General features: G+C 45.7%; 1 protein-coding gene and 1 pseudogene across 2 annotated transcripts in view; both read right to left on the bottom strand.

Annotated features, from left to right (window-relative positions):
- Nucleotides 1–22,346, bottom strand: part of LOC148010681 (2-oxoglutarate (2OG) and Fe(II)-dependent oxygenase superfamily protein) — a 153,878-nt gene that overhangs the window by 93,441 nt on the left and 38,091 nt on the right. For both annotated transcript variants that reach the window (XM_087671746.1, XM_087671745.1), the window contains exon 5: nucleotides 17,312–17,364. In XM_087671746.1, coding sequence (XP_087527872.1) covers nucleotides 17,312–17,364 — 53 coding nt within the window. The remainder of the gene's footprint in view (nucleotides 1–17,311; nucleotides 17,365–22,346) is intronic.
- Nucleotides 4,635–6,809, bottom strand: LOC148010682 (uncharacterized; annotated as a pseudogene).

The raw sequence follows: 22,346 nt of genomic DNA, 5'->3' as shown, positions 1-22,346 counted from the left end.
GGAAAGTTAATTAATGCTTCAGGTTGAAGGCATGAAGGGAGAGGCAGCTTCAGTTACCCCCGACTATTTGCCTAACCCTAACCAAGGGGGTTGTTAGCCACGCTGGGAACGTGGACCGAACCCGCCACGTGAGGTCTCTCCGCTGAGCGCTACTTAGAGCAAGAGGACGCTTGGGTGCCAGGGGGGGCTCTGGCCGTAAATCCCTTGCCTTCCAGGCCCTACACAAGAGGCCAACGTGACTCGGGATTGGATCTCGAGGCCCGCATACTAGTCTACGGGCGGAATCTTGGATTAGTAATCCCTGTGGATTGCTGGATAGCCTTCGGGCGGATTATGGATTACCTTCGGGCGGATTATGGATTAGCCTGCAGACTGGACTTTATGGATGTATTCCAAAGATAAATAAGATAAACTATTGAAAAGAAACTTGTTTGACATTGTTTTTCTATGTCAAGTGCTAAGATTAAGTGAAGGAACCAGTGTCTAACTGGCTAATTAATGAAGCTACTTGATGCATGTCCAACTAAATGTGGTAGGTAATTAGACAACTAAAGCAACCTTGAGGAAAGTGCGGTAGATGTGGCCATGGGTCCGTCCTACAGATGGGTGGTCCCGGTTGGCCAGAAACGTTTCTCAATCGAAATGGAAAGCAAGAATCTCTTCTCAAAGGAAATGAACAGCAAGGGTGCTGACCTAGGTTTTAGGTTACTAGAATCCCGATTTATGATGTTTTAGGGGAACGGAATGGGACTATGCATTATGGGCAGAGAGGTTGAGCCTTGCATCCCTCTCATTTCCCATTCTCCTTGAACCAAGTGCAACATGAATCCGCTTCATCCCTGGCGTTTCTGCGTAAAGTAGTTCGCTTGGGGGTTCGTCGCTAGCTGCCGTTTAGAAAAGTGACCATTAGGAGAAACCCTGATTCAGGTCGGTCCTAAGTGGGAACGGCCGAAATACTTCCGCTACCTGGCAGACACGGAAAGTCCTAGATCGCAAACCCCGTAACATTCCATCGGAGTGCCAGACGGAGCTTTCTAGACTCTCTTTCCGATAGACTACTAAGACGTGTCCTAAAAGAGAACAGGTGGACACGTTACACCATCCTTAGTTGTTGCAGCTTTACCTTGATGCCTTTCAGTTAGAGTTGACTTTGGATCGGGCTCTTTCAGGTTCAGCAAGGCAAGGGTCCAGAGTACCACCTGATACTCAAGGGGAAGGTAGCACTTCCACTCCTCCAAGAATGGACTGCTCTTGTATATAGTGGATCTCGAATGTATTCAGCATGCATCCAAGGTACTGTGCTGACAGTATGTCTGCCATGAGACCACTATTCAGTGTACTAGTCACTATGGTATGTATGCAAATGGGTATGGTTTTCAGTACAGCTCTACAACTGTACATTCGCATCAGGTTATGATCATGAGAGACTGATTACCGAGTGCTGGTTTTCAGTGTATGATCATTAGTTTCAGTGGTATTCGGCTGGTTCTATGGACAGCAACATGTGTATTGAATACCATTGACAATTCAGCCATGGTTTCGGCTCGGTTTATGCTTTACTATGGTTGTGTACTCAGCACTGTTGAGAGACAAGAGTTTGGGATGCATCCGATGAGTTTCTGGCAACAGTTCTGGACTATTGTTGAGCTTTATGTTATGTTTATGCTGACTGGAAATTTTCAGCAGATGGTGGGCATATGAGATAATTAGCTACAAGTGGCCAATGTTGTGTTGACTATGATGCCTTGTGAAAATTCCAGTGCAATATTGTTTGCTTTGACACATTACACTGCAATCGAGGACGATTGCAAGGAGTTCAAGGGCGTGGTCTGTCACGAGGACGTTAAAATTTGATGCTTTGCTTATGTTTAATTGACATTTGATTAAAGGATTAATCAAATGTGCAATTAAAAGATACACATGTAAGGTGCAAGCTACTTTTTCACAGTTGAAGGCCGAAGGACCCTGTGAAACAATTGGGTGTCAAAGGCAAAAGTTGTAACAAGTTACACTTATTAGATTTTAGGTGAATTTTGGTATCAATTTGTCCCTAGGACCATCAATTAGCCATTAAGTGTCAGTGGTGACACTAGGGACTAGGCATTAATTAATGGATTAATGCTTGTCCAAGGGTCAATTAATGCATGCGACCACTTTGGGTTGCAAATGGCCTAGCCAATTAATTTTTGGATGGACAAGGTCAGTTTTCTGGGCATGGATTAAGGGCTGGATTTAATTAATTCTGAAAATTAATTAAATGGCTGAAAATTACTGAAAATCGATGTGGGGGAAAGGCTAAATAGGGCTGAAGGGAGAGGGAAATCTCGTTTTTTCATTTTGGAGCTGTTGGAAAGAGGTGTTGGACTATTGCTGCCAACTTTTGGGGTCATTTCCTAGCCATTCGAGACCATTTTGGTGATGGAGATTGCATATTCTTGACCTTGGGAAGCTGGCAATTGCTACTGATGCACTTTCTCCTGAAGATCACAGTCTCTGATGCTCCTATTGTTGTTGGTGCATCCGTTTGGGGCTGGTTCAGCAGGGCAGCAACTGATTTTGATTAGTTCTTCGTGACAAATCTCAAAAATTTCTCTCTTTACAGCATTCTCTCATCTCCTTCAGCCTGTGCTCAGCCATTCTCACCAATTCTCAGCCATTTGGAGGAGATTTCGGCCATTTTTTGTGGGCTGATCTGTAATTTCTGCAATAAACCCCAATTTACAGCAGAAATTAGGGTTTAGCAGGCACCTTGGGACCCGTGCCATCAGTCAAAGGCATTGTACACTGAAATCAGCACCGGAAATTCGTGGAATTGTGAGGATTTCAGATGCCAGCCCATCTATTGTGAATTTGGGACAGCATTTGACCGATTGGGGTTCCATTAGACCAAGTCCTGAGTGAAAATCAAGGGGCAATTTGCCCAAATGCTTTGCTGATTATTGGAACAGCAAGGGGCTTTTGAATCAGCCAAGGGGATCGTGAAATCTCGGCTTGTAATTTATCCATCAGCAATTGAAATTAAAGAAATACCGAAAGGGGCGCCAGTTTTGGGGCCAACAAGGTGTCCACTATCCAAGTTTATGAAGGTAAAGTGAGCATTTCAGTTTATGTTCATTTGCTGATTGCTGTAATTAAGTGCTTAATCAGGTTAAACCACCCTAATCGAGAAGGAAGGTTGGTTTCAGTCCCCCCAATCAAACACCTTGCGCATCATCCTTTCTGAGGAACAGCTCTTGGCCGTCCGGGCCACACAGTTGGAGCTGAAAGAAACAACAATCTTTGGTCAGGTCGTTGGGCACTCCCCATCGAGGGCCCAGTTGCGAGATTGGCTCCACTCCACACTGCCCATTGGCACAGCGCAGATTAGGGAAGCAGTTCTCATGGGCCGAGGGATATCTATGGTTTCACTCACCTCTGCAGACACAGCCCGTGAGTTAGTGGAGAAATCGCCTTATGCCTCCACAAAGGGGGTCATCTACATGGTTCCCTGGTATAGCAGCTTTACAGTGGAGTCTTTTGCGCTCCACAACAATTTTCTCAAACACCCGGTCACCCTACGTTTCCCCGATATTGCAGTAGAGTACCGCCAATTAGTGGAGAACTTTGGTCGGCTCTTTGGCACGGTTCTCTCTGCTTCCTTCGGGGATGCAGCGACAACTGCAGGAGTTCCAAAGGTACAAGTAGCCGTGAAAGACACAAAAAGCATACCAAAGTTCCTAGAGATTGAGGCTCAAGGTCACTCCTTTAGGCAACAGGTCATTGTGACTAGGCAACCAGGGCACTACTTGCGCTGCCATGACTTTGGGGATCAAGCAGCAAATTGTACGTGTTTCCAAGCCAAGGCAGCTCCGTCGACAGGCCCACAGGTGGACGTTGACGGCTTCACACGGGTCTAGAGACGACAGAGAGGGAGACGGCAAGGGGGGCCGCAGACAGCCCCTCAAACCCAACCTCGACAGCAGGGGGCAGAAGAGAGAGCGACGCCACCTCGGCAGAGCGCTCTGCATCTCCCCCCCCCCCCCCCGGCCGCCCGCCCCACCCGACAAGACCACAGGCCCCACATCCATCACCTGCACCACAGACTTCCTCGCCTGAGATCCCACAACCCCCACACACCTCCCTCCCGGTTTCCCATGCCCCCCCACTGACCGTGGTCCACAACCCCTACACCGGACACATACCTCCGACCATAGTTTTTCCATACGTGAATCAAACGTCAAACACAAACGCGTATGAAAGTATAAAACGAGTATGATTCAGACCCTACACCTGAATCATACATGACCCTAATTTTTTAACATATTCTTAACAAAATATGAGAAAAATACATAACTTTAAGATATGATAAACATGTGCTAATTTCAAAATAAAAGAACAATGCACAACTCTTGAACTTTGAAAACTGAGACTCAAGAGTTTGAGTTAATATAGAAGGATTCATCATTCATCATTCAACTTTCAAGGAATTGACATGATACATGATACATCTGTCATCAAGATTCAAGCCAAGTTGCCCAATGCCAACTGCATAGTAGACTAAAAACTGAAAGGGAACAACCAAAAGCAAAACTGAAAACTGCATAATAGAATCACATCATATATCATGATTCATGATTCATCTGTCATCAACTAATCTACTCATCATCTTCATCATTCTCAAGAGTGCAGTCCTCCTCCTCCTCCTCCTCCTCCTGCTCATCATCATCATCATCATCATCATCCTCCCTCTGATGTGGACCAAGAGAACTCGAGCCAGGAGCATCACTAGTGCTTGCCTCCCTCTGTGGCACTGGCAATGAGGCTACGATGTCCTCTTCCTCTCGTATATGCTGCAATGCAAGCAATCTATCATCATCCTTCTCCTTGTTAAGCATGTCCAATGTAACCTCAATCTTTTCATAGCCTGATTCCTTAATTTTATTGATAAGACGAAAATTTGTATGAATATATACAAGCTGCTCAGTACATTTTGGAAGCCATTTATTCCTTCTCTTTGTTTGAATCAGTGAAAATGTGCTCCAATTTCTCTCACAAGGAGAGGCACAAGATCCTTGTGAGAGTATTCTTAAAGCCAATTGCTGCAATCTAAGTACGCATGGGCCAAATGTCTCCCACCATTTCACACCCTGATGCATTCTTTTCTCATCTCTTGCAAGTGGCCGAGAAAATGCACCTGATTCCGACTTGTACATGTCAAGCTCATCACATAGAACACCCTACATATCCACATCATATTTTGTGTACCTCTCTATCACTGTCATCCATCCTTCATGCACCTCCTTATCGCTATCAGGATTCTTGGCTCTCCAAATAGGATGCAAAACAAAGGCTGCAGCATGTAAGGGGGAGTGCATCATATCCCATCTGTCAACACAAAGGCCTTTGATTTCTTACACCCTAGACTCAGTCACTCCTTCCAAGGAATCCATTTTCTCTATCATCCGATCTGTCATCTCATACAAAAGCCCCATCGTGGTCCCTTCTCTATCAGCAAGACCGAGGATTTTAAGAATAGGTGCACAAATCTTAACGATCATCTTGGCATCATTCCAAAAACATGCACCCAAAACAATCTCAGCTACTTCCATTCCCTTTACTGTACGTGAAGCTTTCTTCCTTACCTAGACATCACTAACAACCATACGCCATAAACCATTGTAGCATCTCTCATCCAACAAGTTCACTAACATGATAAACATGTAAGCAAACCGTGTGGTCGATGGCTTCAATAGTTCTTTTTGACTGAATTGACGATACAGTGCCAATATTGTATGCTTACGTGTAACAAATGTGACAACTTTATTTGCTTTAGCCAACACAGGGGCAATCCAAGCAAGCTTCCCAATATCTTCTAACAGAAGATCCAAGCAATGGCATGTACATCTAGTAAAAAAAATATTAGGCCACTCCTGCTCAATCAAATCACCTGCTCTCACGCAGTTAGTTGCATTGTCCATACATACCTACACCACATAATCTGGGCTAATATCAAGGATCACATCTTTCAAGATGCCAAAGATAAACTCCCCAGACTTGTATTCACCACTAGTATCAACAGCTTTTAAAAACACTAAACCATAAATAGATGTAGCCATAACATTTATAATAGGCCTACGCCTTGCATCTGACCATCCATCACAGACAATGCTGCATCCATATCTCTTCCACTTCTCCCTAATGTCAAGCAATTCACGGTCAATGCATTTGACCTCCTCCACAAGGTCCTTCGTGCGTAGACTGTTATACGAAGGTGGTTTGTAGCTCTGACCCACTTGCCCAACTGCCTTTAGCATGCCAAGAAAATATGGGCTCTTTGCTTTCCAAAATGGAATATCCTCTGCATAGAAGAAGCGACGAACAGCAATATCTGCCTCCTTTCTTGCTTGCAAATCCCATGCTTTTGCTAAAGCACCCTGTGATTTGGCCACTTTCTTTTTTTTGCTCACATGCTCTTGAGAGCTTGATTGTCCAGGCTACCCAACAGTAACACTTACATCTACATTGCTAGAGCCACGCCCACTGACATGAGAAGCATCTCCCAAATCAGATACAGCTGCATCAATGTTTGTTGTGAACCCTTGCCCTCCAACACCCACATGCAATCTACGACATATATCCTTTGCACTTTGTGGTGCAGCAGTGCATTTTTCCACACCAAGCCCTGACAATCCCAAAATATGTGCCCTTATGCGTAGTGGGCCACCATCCCAAGTGTGTCCACAATATTTGCATTTACATGTATTCTGCCCTTTTCCAACTATTTTGACAACAGTAACATGATCCCATTCAGCTTTCCGCTTTCTTCCCATCTTCAAAAGTTAAAATCTGATACAAATTTAATGAAGACACGAGTCATAAGTCATGACATAATAGTAATTTTGCTGTGACCCACTGACCAGTCACCAATCTGAATTCTGCAGTGCTCTGGAGTTTGGACTCTAGAGTCTGCACTATGCAGTCTTTGAACTTGAAGTTTAAACTTTGAAGGCTGAGAGAGAGAGAGAGAGAGAGAGAGCTCAGCTCAGAGCCTCAGAGCCTCAGATAACCTCACACTGCACAGAACTTACAAACTGAGAGAGAGGCCTGTAATCTTCTCTTGAATCTTCAGACTTCAATGTTCCAACTTCCAAGTTCCAACTGGCCAGTGGCAACAACTTCAGTCTTCAAACTTCATATTCCAAAGGTTCAAAGTTCAAACTTCAGACTTCAGACTCGTGAGTTCCTCAGGCTGAGTTCTGTTGTTTTCAGTCACGATTCCTCGGGAGTGTGTGTTTCAGACTGCCTGGATCTAGGGAAAGAGTCGGCAGATAAAGGCGACCACATTCTGTATGCTTTTGTGTAAAGTCGTCAACATTTTTTAATTTAGAAAAACGTCAAGTCTGATATGGGGTTTTCAGACGTTTGTTTTTCAGATGTTTACAGACGTCTGAAATTCATTTCAGACGTGTCTGAAAACAACTATGCCTCCGACCATCCTTCCATCCCCCGACCCCCCACCACCCCCCTGCCGAGCACCCCCCCTGATCCGCACCCGTTTAAGGAGATCCCCCCCTAGACCCACCCCCCTCCTCCCACACGTGGCGATGAGCCACACACGCCCAGATCCTCCTCGCACTAGCAGTGTTCCCCCTCCCACACAACCACCAGCTCATCTGCCCCTGCCGCCCGTCACACTTTCCCCAAACATGCACAATTGTTGCCACAAGAGTTCTTCTGCAGTGGCCCATAGTCCTACCTAAGAGTTGTGAAGCGTGGAGAGTTCCCACTACCTCTAGAGGTGGGGATCTTCGTGGTACGTAAGTCAAGGAGGGGCAAGGTCCATCTACTACCACCACCATATGGATCTAACTACACTTTTTTCCTTCAGTCCTCTCACTCGGGGGATTGGACAATGACACAGATTGAGGAGGATTTGAAGAGTCAGGTGGCGGACCACACCTCCCAGTGGATGGGAGAAAAAGGACTAGCACTGTTTGCATAGCAATGGCCTGGTTGCATGATGGGCATTAATTGGTGGGCTGGAGCCGAGGTACCACACGTGAGCATGATCTTTCAAGCCCCCCCACAGTGGAGAGCTCCAAGGGATGTGATCAAGTAGCCCCTAGCACAGGCAACCTGTTTCTACCAATGTACAGAGTCACAACTCTCAACTTGGCTGATAGATGCATTGATGGTACCACACACCTGGAGCATCTATTACCCCTCTGGTTCGGCCAAGGGCCACCATGGAGGACTGGAGTTCGCCGTCCAAACTTGCGTCAAAGCGTACTTGCATGCCCCATAGTTTTTCCTCCTAACGAAAGCTCAAAGGCGAGCAAGAGAGTCACAGGTGTAAGCTGCAAGCAGTGACAGTCGACTGCAGCAAGCATGGACCAAGCGTGCGACAAGTGACAGTTGCACGGCGACAGGCGACAACTGCACGTGACAGGCGACAACCGCATGCGACGGGGCGATTGTACGGCGACCAGCTAACACGGCGTGAGGGACCTGTGACAGGCGTCGTGTTCAACGGGGCGACCAGCACGTAACAGCAAATAGGCGAGCATCACAACGCACGATTGACGGATCAACGGACCCGTCAGAATTTTTCCAAAATTTCAATCTTTTTTGGAATTTCTTTTACCCACTGACAAGGTTTCACGTGCGTAAGCACAAAATCTCAGCTCTGTGCAAAATCGGCTCAGAAATTTGGGGCTTTTCTCGATTCTGGAAATCTCAACACTGAATTGGACAATCTGACTCAAAAATTGAAAAGTCGATGCACATTTTCCCGGGAATTTTGGAGTTTTTCACATTTTAGTGAAATTCTTTCAATTTCACTGAAATTAGTGCACGCAGGACTTGGAAAATTTGGGGATTTGTCCAGATTTGGTGCGAGCAAGATAAAACAGTGATATTCGTCTCAAAATTTGCAGGAATTTGTGACATTTTGTCCCCGACATTTGGGGCTTTTCATGTACATGCACAAATTGGGCTGAAATTAACCCAATTTCTCGACATTGAGGCACATTGGACCTCATGCAATTTGGGGCTTTTGCAGTTTGGGCAAAATTTGTGCAGCATTTGGTCATTTTATGTACATGCAAGTTGAATTCCACGCAATTTGAACATCAACACTTGGTAAAATTTGGGGGTTTTGCTGAAATTGCTTTATTTTGGCAAAATTGAACAGTCCTATGCATGAGAGAGGAAATGCAGATGTGTGTTTGACGCTTTGAGCACAAAATTTTGGGGCTTTTGACCGTTCGTGTTGAATTTTATGCCCGTAGGTACATGTACAACAAAAATTGCAGCTGAAATTTTGGGATTTCTCATGTAATGTGATGCACATGCCCTTTGGAACAGCTGTAATCAGTTGGACAATGTTGTAGCACTTGGTTTGGTGCTTCTGTAAACTTAATTACAAATCTGAAATCTATACTTCTGCGTGGTCATTTATCGCTGATTGGTACTTGTTTGTAGGTCAATTTGGGCTGAAAACCATGGCTGACAGCAATGACAGCAATAATTTGATGCATATAAAGAAGCTTGAAGGCGCACATGATTTTGCAGTGTGGCAAAACAGTGCTACAATATCCTGTTGCAAAAGAAGCAGGCAAAGCCAATCAAAACTAAAGGGGCAAAGCCTGCGGACATGGATCAGGACGATTGGGATGAGTTGAATGAGCTTGCACGCTCAACCATAGAGCTATCGATTTTTTATGCCTTGCTCTTCAACATTGAAGGTTTGGATTCTACATATGCTATATGGACTAGACTGGAAGAACTGTATGCACAGAAGAGTGCTAGAAGTAAAGTGTATTGGTTGAAAAAGCTTATGGATTTGTGTATGAAAGAAGGTACAGCAATGTCTACTCACTTGAGTGAGTTTAACTCCAATTTCAGCCAGCTAGTTGCCTTGAAGTTCATGACTGATGAGGAATTTGAGGGTACTTTCTTGCTTTGCACTCTACCAGAGAGTTGGGATACATTCAAGACTGCTATGAGCAATTCTAATGTGATCCTTTTGTATGCTGATGTAGAGAGTGCTCTACTTATGGAAGAGATGAATCGGCTGAACAATGCATCCAATAAGTCTTCCAGTTATTTGCATACTAGGGGCAGATCAATGCAAAAGGGCAAATATAATGGCAAGGGATGCAGTAAATCACGTGGTAAAGATATTGAATGCCATCATTGTGGCAAGAAGGATCACTTTAAACGTGACTGCTACAAATGGAAGAAAGAGAAAGGAAAAGGCAAGAACACATATGATTGCAAGGAAGAGAAAAAGGATAGTCGGCCTAAGAAGAGCAATGTAAAAATTGAAGAGGTGAATGTAGTCACTCATGACAATGACAGTGAGAGTGATGTACTATTTGTCTCTTCACATTTTGCTGCACATGCTTTACTTGCAAATACAGATGATGACATACATATCTGGATTCTTGATTCGGGTGCTTCCTTTCATGTCACCCCTCATCGTGAGTGGTTTTCCGCCTATACAGGGGGTCAACATGGTGTTGTCCATCTTGGGGACAACTATGCATGTGAGATTACAGGTATTGGCAGTGTGCAATTACAATTTCAACATGGCTCTGTCTTTACACTTCAGCATGTCCGGCATGTACCGCAGCTCAAGAAGAGCTTGATTAGCACAAGGCAGCTAGATGATGATGGTTTTCATACCACCTTTGATGATGGAAAATGAAAGATCTATAAGAGATCTAGGGTTATTGCCAAAGGTTGCAAGAGTGATACGTTGTATCCACATCATGTATCTAGTGTGATTGACCATGTTGTTGCCGTGACCGAGCAACCAAGTGTTTCTTTGTGGCATGGCCGGTTGGGACACATGAGTCCGACAAGAATGAAAGTGCTTTCTCGTTTGGGTTACTTGCCTTGTCTTCGTTATACTGATTTTGAGCATTGTGATCATTGTATTTATGGCAAACATGCACAGACGTCTCACAAAAAGTCTCTTTCTTTGAAATCTTCTCATCTAGAGTTAGTACATTCAGATGTATGTCAAATGCCAGGATTATCTTTAGGGGAAAACAAATATTTTGTCACCTTTCTCGATGATGCTACACGGAAAGTATGGGTTTACCCTATTCGTAGCAGGGATGAAGTGCTTGACAAGTTTAAAAAATTCTTGGCATTCGCTGAAAATCAGACATATAAGACACTTAAGTGTCTTCGCTCTGACAATGGTAGGGAATATGTGTCCAAAGCCTTTCAGGCATTTTGTGACAGCAAAGGGATAAAGAGAGAGCTAATTGCCCCTCGTAATCCACCCCAAAATGGAGTTGCAGATCGTACGAATCGGACCATACAGGATAAGGTCCATACGATGCTGTCTCATGTTGCATTACCCCATGGTTTTTGGGCAGAGGCTATTATGACAACCGTTCACTTGATTAATCGGTCACCAAACAGGTCTTTAAGGGGGGGAGTTCCCCAAGAAGCGTAGTCGAGAAAGCCACCTTCATATGCTCATCTGAAAGTGTTTGGCTGCAAGGCTTTTGTGCACATTCGTAAAGAAAAACGCAACAAACTTGAGCCAAAGTCCTGTAAATGCATTTTCCTAGGATATGGTGATGAGGGTGAAATGGGGTATAAATTATGGGATCCCGAAAAAAGGAAATAGTACGCAGCAATGACGTTATCTTCTGGGAAGATCACATGCGCAAACAGCCCGAAAAGACTGAGGAGGTCCGTAGGGTTGTATTCCGAGAAGAAATACCTTTTGGACAGCAAAATGTGCCCGCTGTACAACAGCAAATACCTGCTGTTAATGAACTTGTAAATGCAGGAAATGATGCTGGAAATGATCAGCCAGCTATTTCCCATGAAAATGACACATTACATGGACAGGAACAGCCAGGACAGCAAGCTGTTAATGCTGATTTGCAAACTGAAATGCCAGGACAGCATGCTGAAAAAGGAAATTTGCAGGAACAGCCAGCAAACAATGACCACGTTGGAGGAGACTTCAACAACCTAGAAGCTTTGGAGGACCACCAAGGCAGAGGCAGACACTACCACGGTATGGTTGGGGAGGAGCAAGAGGCATGGGAGGTCTTTCTATTGGCAGTAGGAGCACGCAATGCCTAGAGAGACCCTGCCTTCCACAGGAGGAAGAAGTCGCTAGACTTCTCTCGGGAACACAAGTGGCTAGGTGGAGTCCTGCTGTAGCGGTTGGACACGTTTTATATGGGAGAATGGGGTGGCTCTCGTGGAGGCCAAATTGGGCAGTTGGCAAGCACCACATTGTTCGATCATTGCCCGGTTCTCCTGACACTAGATCCCCTAGCCTCTGCCCTAGACACACGAGCTTGTCAAAACCCTAACTCGATCTATAGGAGGAAGGAGGTGACAAGACAGATAGAGCAGATTTGGACCAAGGAGTGGGGCACAATGAACCGGATCGCAGAGGAGGTTGCAAAGGCCCTAGCCGAGTCGAGCAGAATCTGCCAAGAGACAACCATAAAGACCAGGCAGCAAAGCTGGGAGGAGGAGAAAGCTCTCCGGCGAGACCTTGCAGCCACGCAGAGATTATTACAGGAGGCACCAGGGGATCCCACCCTCCACGCACAAGAGGTGCGCGCGCGAGCAGCCATTGCTGGCCTAGAGGACAAGCGCTCGGAGTTCTCTTTTCGCACCTCAAAAGCTTTCTGGGTGCGGAAGGGAGATACGATGTGCAAGGAGTTTTTCCAAGTGCACTAGCCTCGCTCCTCAAGAGAGCAAATACACAGCCTTCGAGATCAGTATGGAAGGACTCGTTCTAGCCCAGACGAGGTGACGGAGATTGCCACCGGCTACTACAGTCACCTGTTCCAGCAGGAGACAGCCTCAGCTAGAGGGCAGCGATTTAGACAGCAGATCTCGGATCGCATCTCGTCCCTCATCATAGAGGAGATGGAACGCTCCCTCCTAGCCCCTTTCATAGGAAAGGAACTAGAGAAGGCTTTCCATACACAAGACGGGCAGAAATGCCCGGGAGAGGATGGCCTCTCTAAGGCCTTCTTCACTACCTACTGGGAAGTGGTGAAGGACCCCCTACTAATGGCTTACCAGGAGATCTTCACTTCACGACAAATGCCAAGGAGTCTTTTGCCAGGCCTTATGAGTCTTCTCCCCAAAGGGGGAGACCGGTTGGAGCTTTCCTTCTGGAGATCGACCACACTTTTGTCAATGGCCTATAAGGCACTGGCAAAGATGATTGGTAGGCGACTACGCCCCTTACTTCCAGACATCATCCATGACACACAGACAGGCTTTGTCCAGGGCCATACTGGACAATGTATTCACCTTCTTTGAGGTGACAGAGTGGGCTCAACACAATGGGCAGAGACTGGTCGTACTACTCTTGGATTCTAAGAAAGCTTATGACACGGTGGACAAGGACTTCCTAGAGGGCACCATGGTGAGGTTGGGTTTCCCTCAGGCTTGGATTCGCAGGGTCTCCACACTCTATAGATCGGCAACCACTAGAGTTCTCATAGGTGGTAGGCATGGATAGGAGTTTCGGCTAGAGAGATCGGTACGGCAAGGCTGCCCCCTGGCCCCATACATGTTCCTGCTCTTTGCAGAGGCGATGTCCCATTTCCTCAGGACACGTGTGAGCGGACTACACGGCCTCCAACTTCCAGTGAGAGAGGAGACTAAGTTATTAGACTCAGAGTATGCAGATGATATAGTACTCTACATAGAGGAGGATGAGCTGACGCTGGAGAGAGTGAGGATGGCTCTTAAGGTATTCTATCTTGCTGTGGGAGCGAAAATCAACTGGCGAAAGTTGGTTGGTTTCCTCACAGACCTAAACTCTAGCACGGAGTGGAGCGTCCACCTGGGATTTAGATGGGTGAGCAGAGGGCAGACCGTCCGGTACCTAGGGTTCAAGGTGGGCCTCGACATCATTCCCGCCTAGTAGCTTCTTCCTGTCCTTGATTCTATCCGGAGAAAGCTGACGTACTAGAGCACGGCTCGCCTCTCACTAGTTGGCCAAGCCCTGGGGGTTAACCAGCTTCTCCTAGCGACGGCCTAGTATATCGGCTCATGTTGGTGCTTCTCCTCATCCTGCATAGTGTAGCTTCACCACCTAGTGCGGAACTTCCTTTGGTGAAGGTCAGATGGCTCCAAGGATTCAAGGACCAAAGTGGCGTGGGCGACCATCATACAGCATCGGTCAGAGGCAGGGCTTGGGATCATAGACCTAGAGTATCAGAGTATGGCCCTCTTGGGCAAGCTAGTTGTCCACGGCCTCACACCAAGCGAGCAGACCCGAAAGGTTTTATTGCAGGAGGGTCTTCAAGATTGTAGACCGAGGCGGCGGTGAGTGGAGGCCGTCCCTGAGATGGATCTTCACGTCAATCCAGATCACCTCCCCCAGATCACCTTTCCTACGCAACTTACTCCGCATGTGGCAGGGCTTACATAAGGCCCTAATCCAGAGCCCTTCAAGATGCCAAGAGGAGATAGACCGTCAACCGGTGATCTGAAACCCCCAGGTCAAAGATCAGGATGGGGCACAGATTGGCGAGCACCCCCACATCCAGTGGGCTGGTTAGGAGGCCAGCCCGGCTCACACCATCAGGACATGGCGAGAGGTGTATAGGATGGCATACGAGGAGGTGCTGTAGCGAGTATCAAGCTGCCAGAGAGGAGCGGAGTTGAGGCGAAAGGGAGATAGACGCAATAATACCTCTGGAGTAGCTTACTCCCCCGATACAAGAGCCGATAGAGCCCGGAGAGGTTTGGACGGCTAGGTTTTCACCAGCGGGCATTCCCCTATAGGTGGCAGGTAGAGTGGGCAATGCCCCACAAGGGACTTTCTTCACCGTTCAAGAGGGGGGGAGTCTGGCCCTTGACAGAGGGCAGCAGGATGAGGGGATAGCTGCCCTGTCGTGGAGGAGGATTCGGGTGGTGGGCCTTCAGGGGAAGACATGGCGACTGGACCCCTATGTTTGCTGGAAGGAGCTGAGGGAGTGGCGCCTTTGCATCTGGGAGGGCAGACCACTTAATGAGCTGAAGTGGGATCTAGGAGAGTGGCTATGGCTGGCCACTACAGTCACCAAGAAGCAACCGCGGTTCCTAGAGCACACTGCCAGGATTGGCAGACATGTACTGATGCAGGAGGATATGGATTGGGCGTCGTCACGTAGCAAGCACTGGGCGGAGCACCGCATCACGGAGCCCTTCCGATGGACCTTCTAGCGCCCCCTATGGGATAGCTGGAGGCCGAGGAGGGTATTGTATTTCTTATGGCTGGTGGTACATGGAGGCTTGGCGGTGGAAATTTGGCTTGCCCAGATGCAGAAGGAAGGAGGTTATAAGCGCTGCACATAGCATCCCCTGAAAACCCCAAAGCATTGCCTTTAGTCTTGCGAGGTGGCACAACTTGTGTGAAGAGGAGCATGGTGCATCCTTCGCCGTATAGCACCCAGCCTTGGATGTATCTCATGGAGAGCTTTCTACTGGCAGGCAGTCAGCCAAGGCCGTCACCTTCTATATGAGGCCGGGATGTAAGACATGATATTCATCATCGAGGCAAGGTCATGCACAGTGGTCGGTTTGGAGGCTCTACCCATCCGCCGAGTACTCGAGTCCACAGCAAACTGCTCTAAGGTATGGGAGATCATAGGGAGTCTTACTAGATGGCATATCTGGAAGGCGCGGTGTCAGGAGGCTTTCGATGGAGAGAGACTTTCAGTACAAGCGACCTTAGCAGAGCTCTAGACCTCCATCATCCACTCCCTCCGCGACCGTTGGGAGCAGGTGCAGGGCGATTCCAGGGCTCGTCAAGGGCTCCGTTGTCACTTCATGCATACTTTGGCAGCTAGGCAGCCCCAGATGTCGATACACCCCCCCTCCATGGCTTCTTGCTCCCATCCCCCCCAAATCGCCTTGAGAGGCTTGTATACATGATGTATTTGTGACTCTGCGTCAGCTCCAGCTAGTCTGTTGAGCATGAGCACTCCATTATAATCAAATTTTTTGAGTAATATAACCATTTTACTTGCAAAAAAAAAAGATACACCCCTCTCCCACGGTATGCGGGCTACAATTGGACAAATATGCACCTCCTCCCATCAGCTAGGGATAGAGACAAGTAGATGGACAGATATTTTAGGAGAAGATAGGATATGCCAACTCTGTGATAGAGAGGTGGAGACAAATAAACACTACATATGTAGATGTATAGTATACTATAACATACGCGAAAGATATCATTCTCTCTTCCGTGAGGGCTTCTAACCGCTGTCGTGGAATACAAGGGCCAAAGACATCAAGGGCCTTTCCTTGTGGAGGGAACCAAGCAGAGAGCAGTGATGGATTTCTTCCATTGACCAAACACCACAAGCACTACTAGCTCAATAAACACAAATTCATCTCACCAGATTGGACCTACGCCATATTGCAAAGTTTTCGTACAGTTTGACATTGAGATCTTCAGATTTTGGATGTCAAACTATACTAGGATATATTTCTCTTTAACTTTTCATGATGAGATGATACTAGACACAAATGTACTTTGATTTTGTCTCATAGGCCACATTGGCCTTTTGCAAACATTAATATATCTTTCTTTCTTTCTATGTTCCTTGAATGCTTGTGCATATTGATTTGGGCTATCTAGTCACACTCTCTCTCATCTTCTTGCATATCACCATTTTTATTATGCCTTCCTAAGCTAATGGGCTTATGATTCTCTCACCATGGCCTAATCTTGTCTCTCGGCTTACTCTTCAAGCTTAGGGTATGCTTGGAATATGGTACCCAGCTACAAGTTCTTTGCCTTATGCTGGGACCACATTCCGGGCTTCGCAAACCCACCAATGTATGTCTCAGATGCTTCTAGAGGTTTCCTCAAAGGATGGTGGTTCTTGGCATTCCTGGACATCAAGGTTCCTTGGTGACTACTCTTTGATTGCATTGATGGCAATCTCCCTATGCTCTGCAATGAGATGGTGTCATGTTTTAATTTTCCAAGTAATGGTTATACAAACAGATCAATGATAGTAATCGAAGCAAAAAGGGTCACAAGGCTCTTTAGTGGCAAATGGCCAATACATTGAGCTTTGACCCCTTGGACTGACTTCGATGTCAGCTCCTGGTCATTGTTGCAGAAAAAGATAAAATTTTTTAAGGATTGTGTTTCATACGTATGAAATATTTAGAAACATTCCACAGAATACAAAGTGTCAATGCTTTAAGAACATGGAAATTTAGAAACATTCCACAGAATACAAAGTGTCAATGCTTTAAGAACATGGAAAATGCAAAAGCATAAGATGATGAAACAGATATGTTTTAACCCGAATTCTACCTGCTTGACCAGAGTCCAAGATTTCTTTACCGTGACTCCAGCCAAAAGAATACCTGCAGGCATTCATATCACAATTAGAGCTTGATTCACACTAGTAGAAAACAAGCTGCAGACCCAGAAAATCAAAAATCTTAATTTGAACAAATATTAAGTCATCATTTGGCACCTCAAAAATGCAGCTTTATTCAAACCTCAATAACAAATCCAACAAGATGAGCTTTATCAATATGTCAATGCCTCAAGTTTCTAAATGCAGTAAATGCTAATCAATGTGTGATGTGTATTAATGCCTAAGATTTTGTATGTACCCAATAAAGCACCCTGATCTGATCTACCTCTGGCAAGTCTGAAAATATGCAACATTCAACGTGTTCTACACCTTCCATTAGTATATCATGCACCCATTCCAATCATATTCCCTAATTCCTATTTGGAGCACACTGTAAAGAATATCGATAATAAAGAGAACTGACTCATCAAGATCAAAAAACTCAGCAACATTACAATCACATGGACATGTTTTGCACCACAACATCAACCAAAATTTCTGCACCGATTTGCATTTTCGTAAAGGGGCCAATAAAGTGATGCCTCCCAAAAGCACAATGCACCCCACCCCAATTTAATAACCTACTGGCCCCTTTACCCTAACGATAGACCCCATATGTGACAACGACCTGAAATGGTGTAGAATGCAAGTGGAAAAATGTGGAATGACCATTTATGCTTGCCATCAGGCTCTCAATAAAATACTAAGGTTCAATATTTTTTCCCTCAGACATTTATCCATACAAGCAGGCCCTATTCACATATCTCACAATTCTAAACTAAAGGGTGCAAGACTTTCCTTTGCTCATATTCAAGTCAATTGTTGTATAGGTGGCCTATTGAGCTAAAACACATTACCATCGTTACCAAGAACGGGGAACGGGAACGGGAACGGGAACGGGAACGGGAACGGGACCCCCTGGAACAGGGGGAACGCCCAAAGTTAGGGAACCGGAATGGAGGGACGGCACACACACACACACACACACACACACAGAATCAACACTTAAGTCTTGGAATCTAGAGAGAGATATCATATCCACCATAATTGGTGAAATTAGAGACATAATAATCAAGTTTCATCAATAATGAAGATTCAAAACATTGTAATCAGAAAATAAATTGTCGCATTCATGACTGAACATTGTAATCAACAATGTTGCATAAAGTCCAACAAGTGTACATTGCAAAGACAAAAAATATGCACTAAACTTTAAAGTCTAAAGATCCAAGTTACAAGAGCCCCAATTTCCAAGTCAATACTCTAAAGTTCCAAAAGGCTAGCTGCTAAGGCTTAAGCGCTCTGATTCATGGAAGATGGCTCCACTGTGCCTGAATGCTCATCCTGCTGAATAACATTCTCACCATCACCATCACCATCATCATCGTCATCGTCATCTTTTTCCCAACGTATAAAAGAATCAGCCTTTGCAAGTGATGTACGAGCTAGCAAGCGAAGATTGGAGCTCACATAAACTAGGTCATTCGTCTTCATTGTACCAAGACGATTTCTCTTCTTTGAGTGAATGTGATTGAATGAGCTCCATAGTTGCTCTAAACAAGAAGAGCTAATTGTTTCGCTAAGAATACGAATAGCCAAACTCTACAACTCTGGAGCTTCTGCCCCGTAGTCCTCCCACCATAAAGCAGCCCCAATATTTGTCCTGTCATCTAGTGCATCCTCTGTACCAAACATCCCTAATGTTACCCGGTACAAAGAGAGCTGATTTTTAATTTTGCATTGCATTTCACGGCTCAGATAAAGCCTAGCAAGCAATGTGTTCCAAGCCTTAACCACCTCAAGGTCTCTTTCTTGCATCTTTCCTTGAAACTCAGGATTAAGCACATATGTTGCAGCATGCATAGGAGAGTCACACTCATTCCATCTGCTGATGCATAACTCCTTGATCTGCTGATACCTGTCTGCATTTGGTTCCAAACTCTCCAACCTCTCAATCATGCGATCCATACCTTCATAGATCTTCCCAATGCATGGATCCATGCCATCTGCAAGCCTCAACATGTGCATAATAGGATCAACCATTTGGTTGGTGCGATTCACCTCATCCCAAAAATCTCTATCAGAAACATATGCATTACATAACACACCAGTAGCAATGGCAGCCCCAGTCCAATTTTAATACTCATCACTAGCAAATAGCTCCCTAATTGCATCTTTGCAATAGTGCAATCGACCAAGCATAAGAAAGTTACATGCAAATCGTGTATCCAAGTATTTAAAAAGTTATTTGTCACTTCTCTTGCGAAACTCAGCATGCAAGTACTAATGATTACATATAAATGTGATAATCTTGTTGCCTTCCGCAACAAGAGATGCAATCCATGGCAAGTCCCCAATATCCTTCAACAAGTTATTCAAGCAATGCGCCATGCATGGACTAAAGGTGATATGTGGATACATTGCCATTAAAATGTTTCCTGCTGCCCTGTTTGTAGGTTCACCACCTGCCACAAACTGCACTACATTTTCTGCCCCAATAGCCTGCACTGCCTCGCACCACTCGGATACCAATACATCTGCACTCTTTCCAATCTTTGAAGCATCATGACTACCAATGAAGTATACATCTCCACGAGAATATGCAACAACACCATGTATGGACCTATGGCGTGTGTCACTCCATCCATCTGCTATCAATGTCTCTCCATTTCTTGCCCATTGATTGCAAATATTTGCTATTGCAATCTCTATGGCTACTTTCTCCTTTTGAAGCAATGTAGTCATGATAGTTTCTGACAAAGGGGGCTTATATGTGGGTCCATACTCTGCAATCTTTGTCACCATATTTAAAAAATAAGGTGACTTGGCTGATTTGAATGCAATATGGTCATGGTAAAAAAAGTGTGCCACTGCTTCATATGTTTCCTCTTTTTTCTTTGGTTCCCATGAAGTGTGCAATGAACTCTATTTAACACCACGACCTGTTGCCATTGATGGCCCACGAGAAGGCTGCGTAGCCACTAATCCTAGTGGTCTTCTGCATGAAGCACCATGCCCTACTGGCCTTGGAGTTCATGTTGTTGGATCCACTGCTATATTTGGCGTCCTCTTGGCATGTGAATTCCCCATAGAAGTGGCTATGCGGTCAAGTAACTCCTATCTTTTCTCAATTGATACATTGGTGCAAAAACGCACCTCTTTCCCCTCCTTGTGTAGAAGATGGGATCTCACTTTATCAGCCCCACTAGTGCGGGCATAAGAGCAAAGTTTGCATTTCCAAGGGCGAGCCCCTCCACCTCTCAATGGCACCTCTGCATCTACCTCATCCCACCATGACCAAGTAGTGCTTCAACTTCGTCCAGTTGTTGACGAAGTACCTGCTGAGGATGATAAAGATCCCATAGATGTCAATGCTGCCATCTATATAAAAGTGACAAATAATCAGTAAAGTTCAATAAATTTGCAGCCAAAATTTCAACATGCGTGTGTTAAATTTTTAGCAATGCTAAAAACGCTAGAACTTTGGTGCTACTTCAGCGTGCATTCCTTTTACTGAAAATGCCACAAATTTGGGGCATTCTAGCCTGCATTCCCTTGCTGAAAATGGCCCAAAATTTGGAGTATTTTCAGCTCCCAAACTTGGGGCAATGACTGCCTCAAAATGCCCCAAATTTGGAGCATTCTAGCTTGCATTCCCTTGCTGAAAATGTCCCAAAATTTGGCGCATTTTCAGCTCCCAAATTTGGGACAATGACTGATTTAAAATGCCCCAAATTTGGGGGCTCTTTTAGATCCCGGGATCATGGATCCCAATGCCCCAAATTTCGGGACATTGCAGCCAAATTTAAGTCCCAAATTCCAATCCTTGAGAAAGGCCCAAATTTTGGGGCAACTACCAACAACTGAAGTCTAATCCAAAATGCCCCAAATTTGGGGGAGAATTAAGATAATGATCCTCGAGACCTCACCTGATCGCGGGCAGGAATCACGCCAGGCAAGAGAGACAGGCCAGGCAGGCGGGAGAGGTAGGCGGGTCCCGAGAGCAGGTGGGAGTAGGCAGTGGGAGCAATCAGCCAGATCAACGTGAGCCAGCGATAGTCGGCGGGAGTGCAATCGGCGAGTAGGAGCAACAACGCGACTGCAGTCGGCGGGGAGGAGCAGACCGCGACTCGTGAGCATCAAGTGCAGTCGACGAGAGTGCAGTCGGCGCGAAACGGGCCAAGCAGTCCGCGGGAGCGAAATGGGCAACAGGCGTCAAACGAGCCCGCTCAAATAAAGGTAAAAATAAAAAATTAAAAAAAAGTCGTGTGCTGGAATGGTCGTTCCAAACAGGCAACGGCCCTGGAACGAACAGGGAACGGCTCGGAACGGGAGGGAATGGGTCAGGGAACGGGCTGGAACATTCTGTCAGCGTTTCCTGGGCTCAAACCTCTCGGAACGCGTTAATCTGTTCCTATGTGCCGGAACAGGTGTTCCCTGTCTCTATGCACATTACAAACCGAGTAGCTCTTTTAATAGCCCCAAAAAACATGTAATTACCATAACGTTCATTAAAAAGGAAAGGCGTTCCTAGAGAGTTTCTCTGTCCTATAATCCAAACCCTAATTTGGGAGGATCGACTCACCAACAAATAGAAAGGCTACCCACTGTTCAAACTCATCCTTGTTTTGCAGGTCACATCAGTCTTCACTCTCTCTTCAACTCTTGGCACCCAATTCTCAGCCTTTAGCTGACTACATCAGCCATCTAGCCCCTATCGACCGCACCTCCACCTCATGATCTAGTTTCTACTTCTGCCAGCTACCTAGCAACCCCAGGACAGGCCGCATTTTGCTGCAGATCTGCCATGTCAGCAATTGTCACCTGTCGTCTCTGTCAAAAGACGACGTACAAGCGAGACACTATGGTTTGCGAGAAGGAACAGAAAGTAAACTCGGTAAACACTCAGAAGAGAAAAGAAGAGAGAAGAAACTCTAATGAATGGAATGATGAAGATCTGAATGATGGAGTGAATGTGATACAAGG

This window comes from Lygodium microphyllum, chromosome 29 (genome assembly GCF_053477565.2).
Source record: "Lygodium microphyllum isolate KBCC chromosome 29, Lygodium_microphyllum_v1.1.10, whole genome shotgun sequence".
In the NCBI taxonomy this organism is placed as follows: domain Eukaryota; kingdom Viridiplantae; phylum Streptophyta; class Polypodiopsida; order Schizaeales; family Lygodiaceae; genus Lygodium; species Lygodium microphyllum.
The sequence above is the reverse complement of the archived record's forward strand: the minus strand, read 5'-3'. Positions and strand labels throughout refer to the sequence as shown.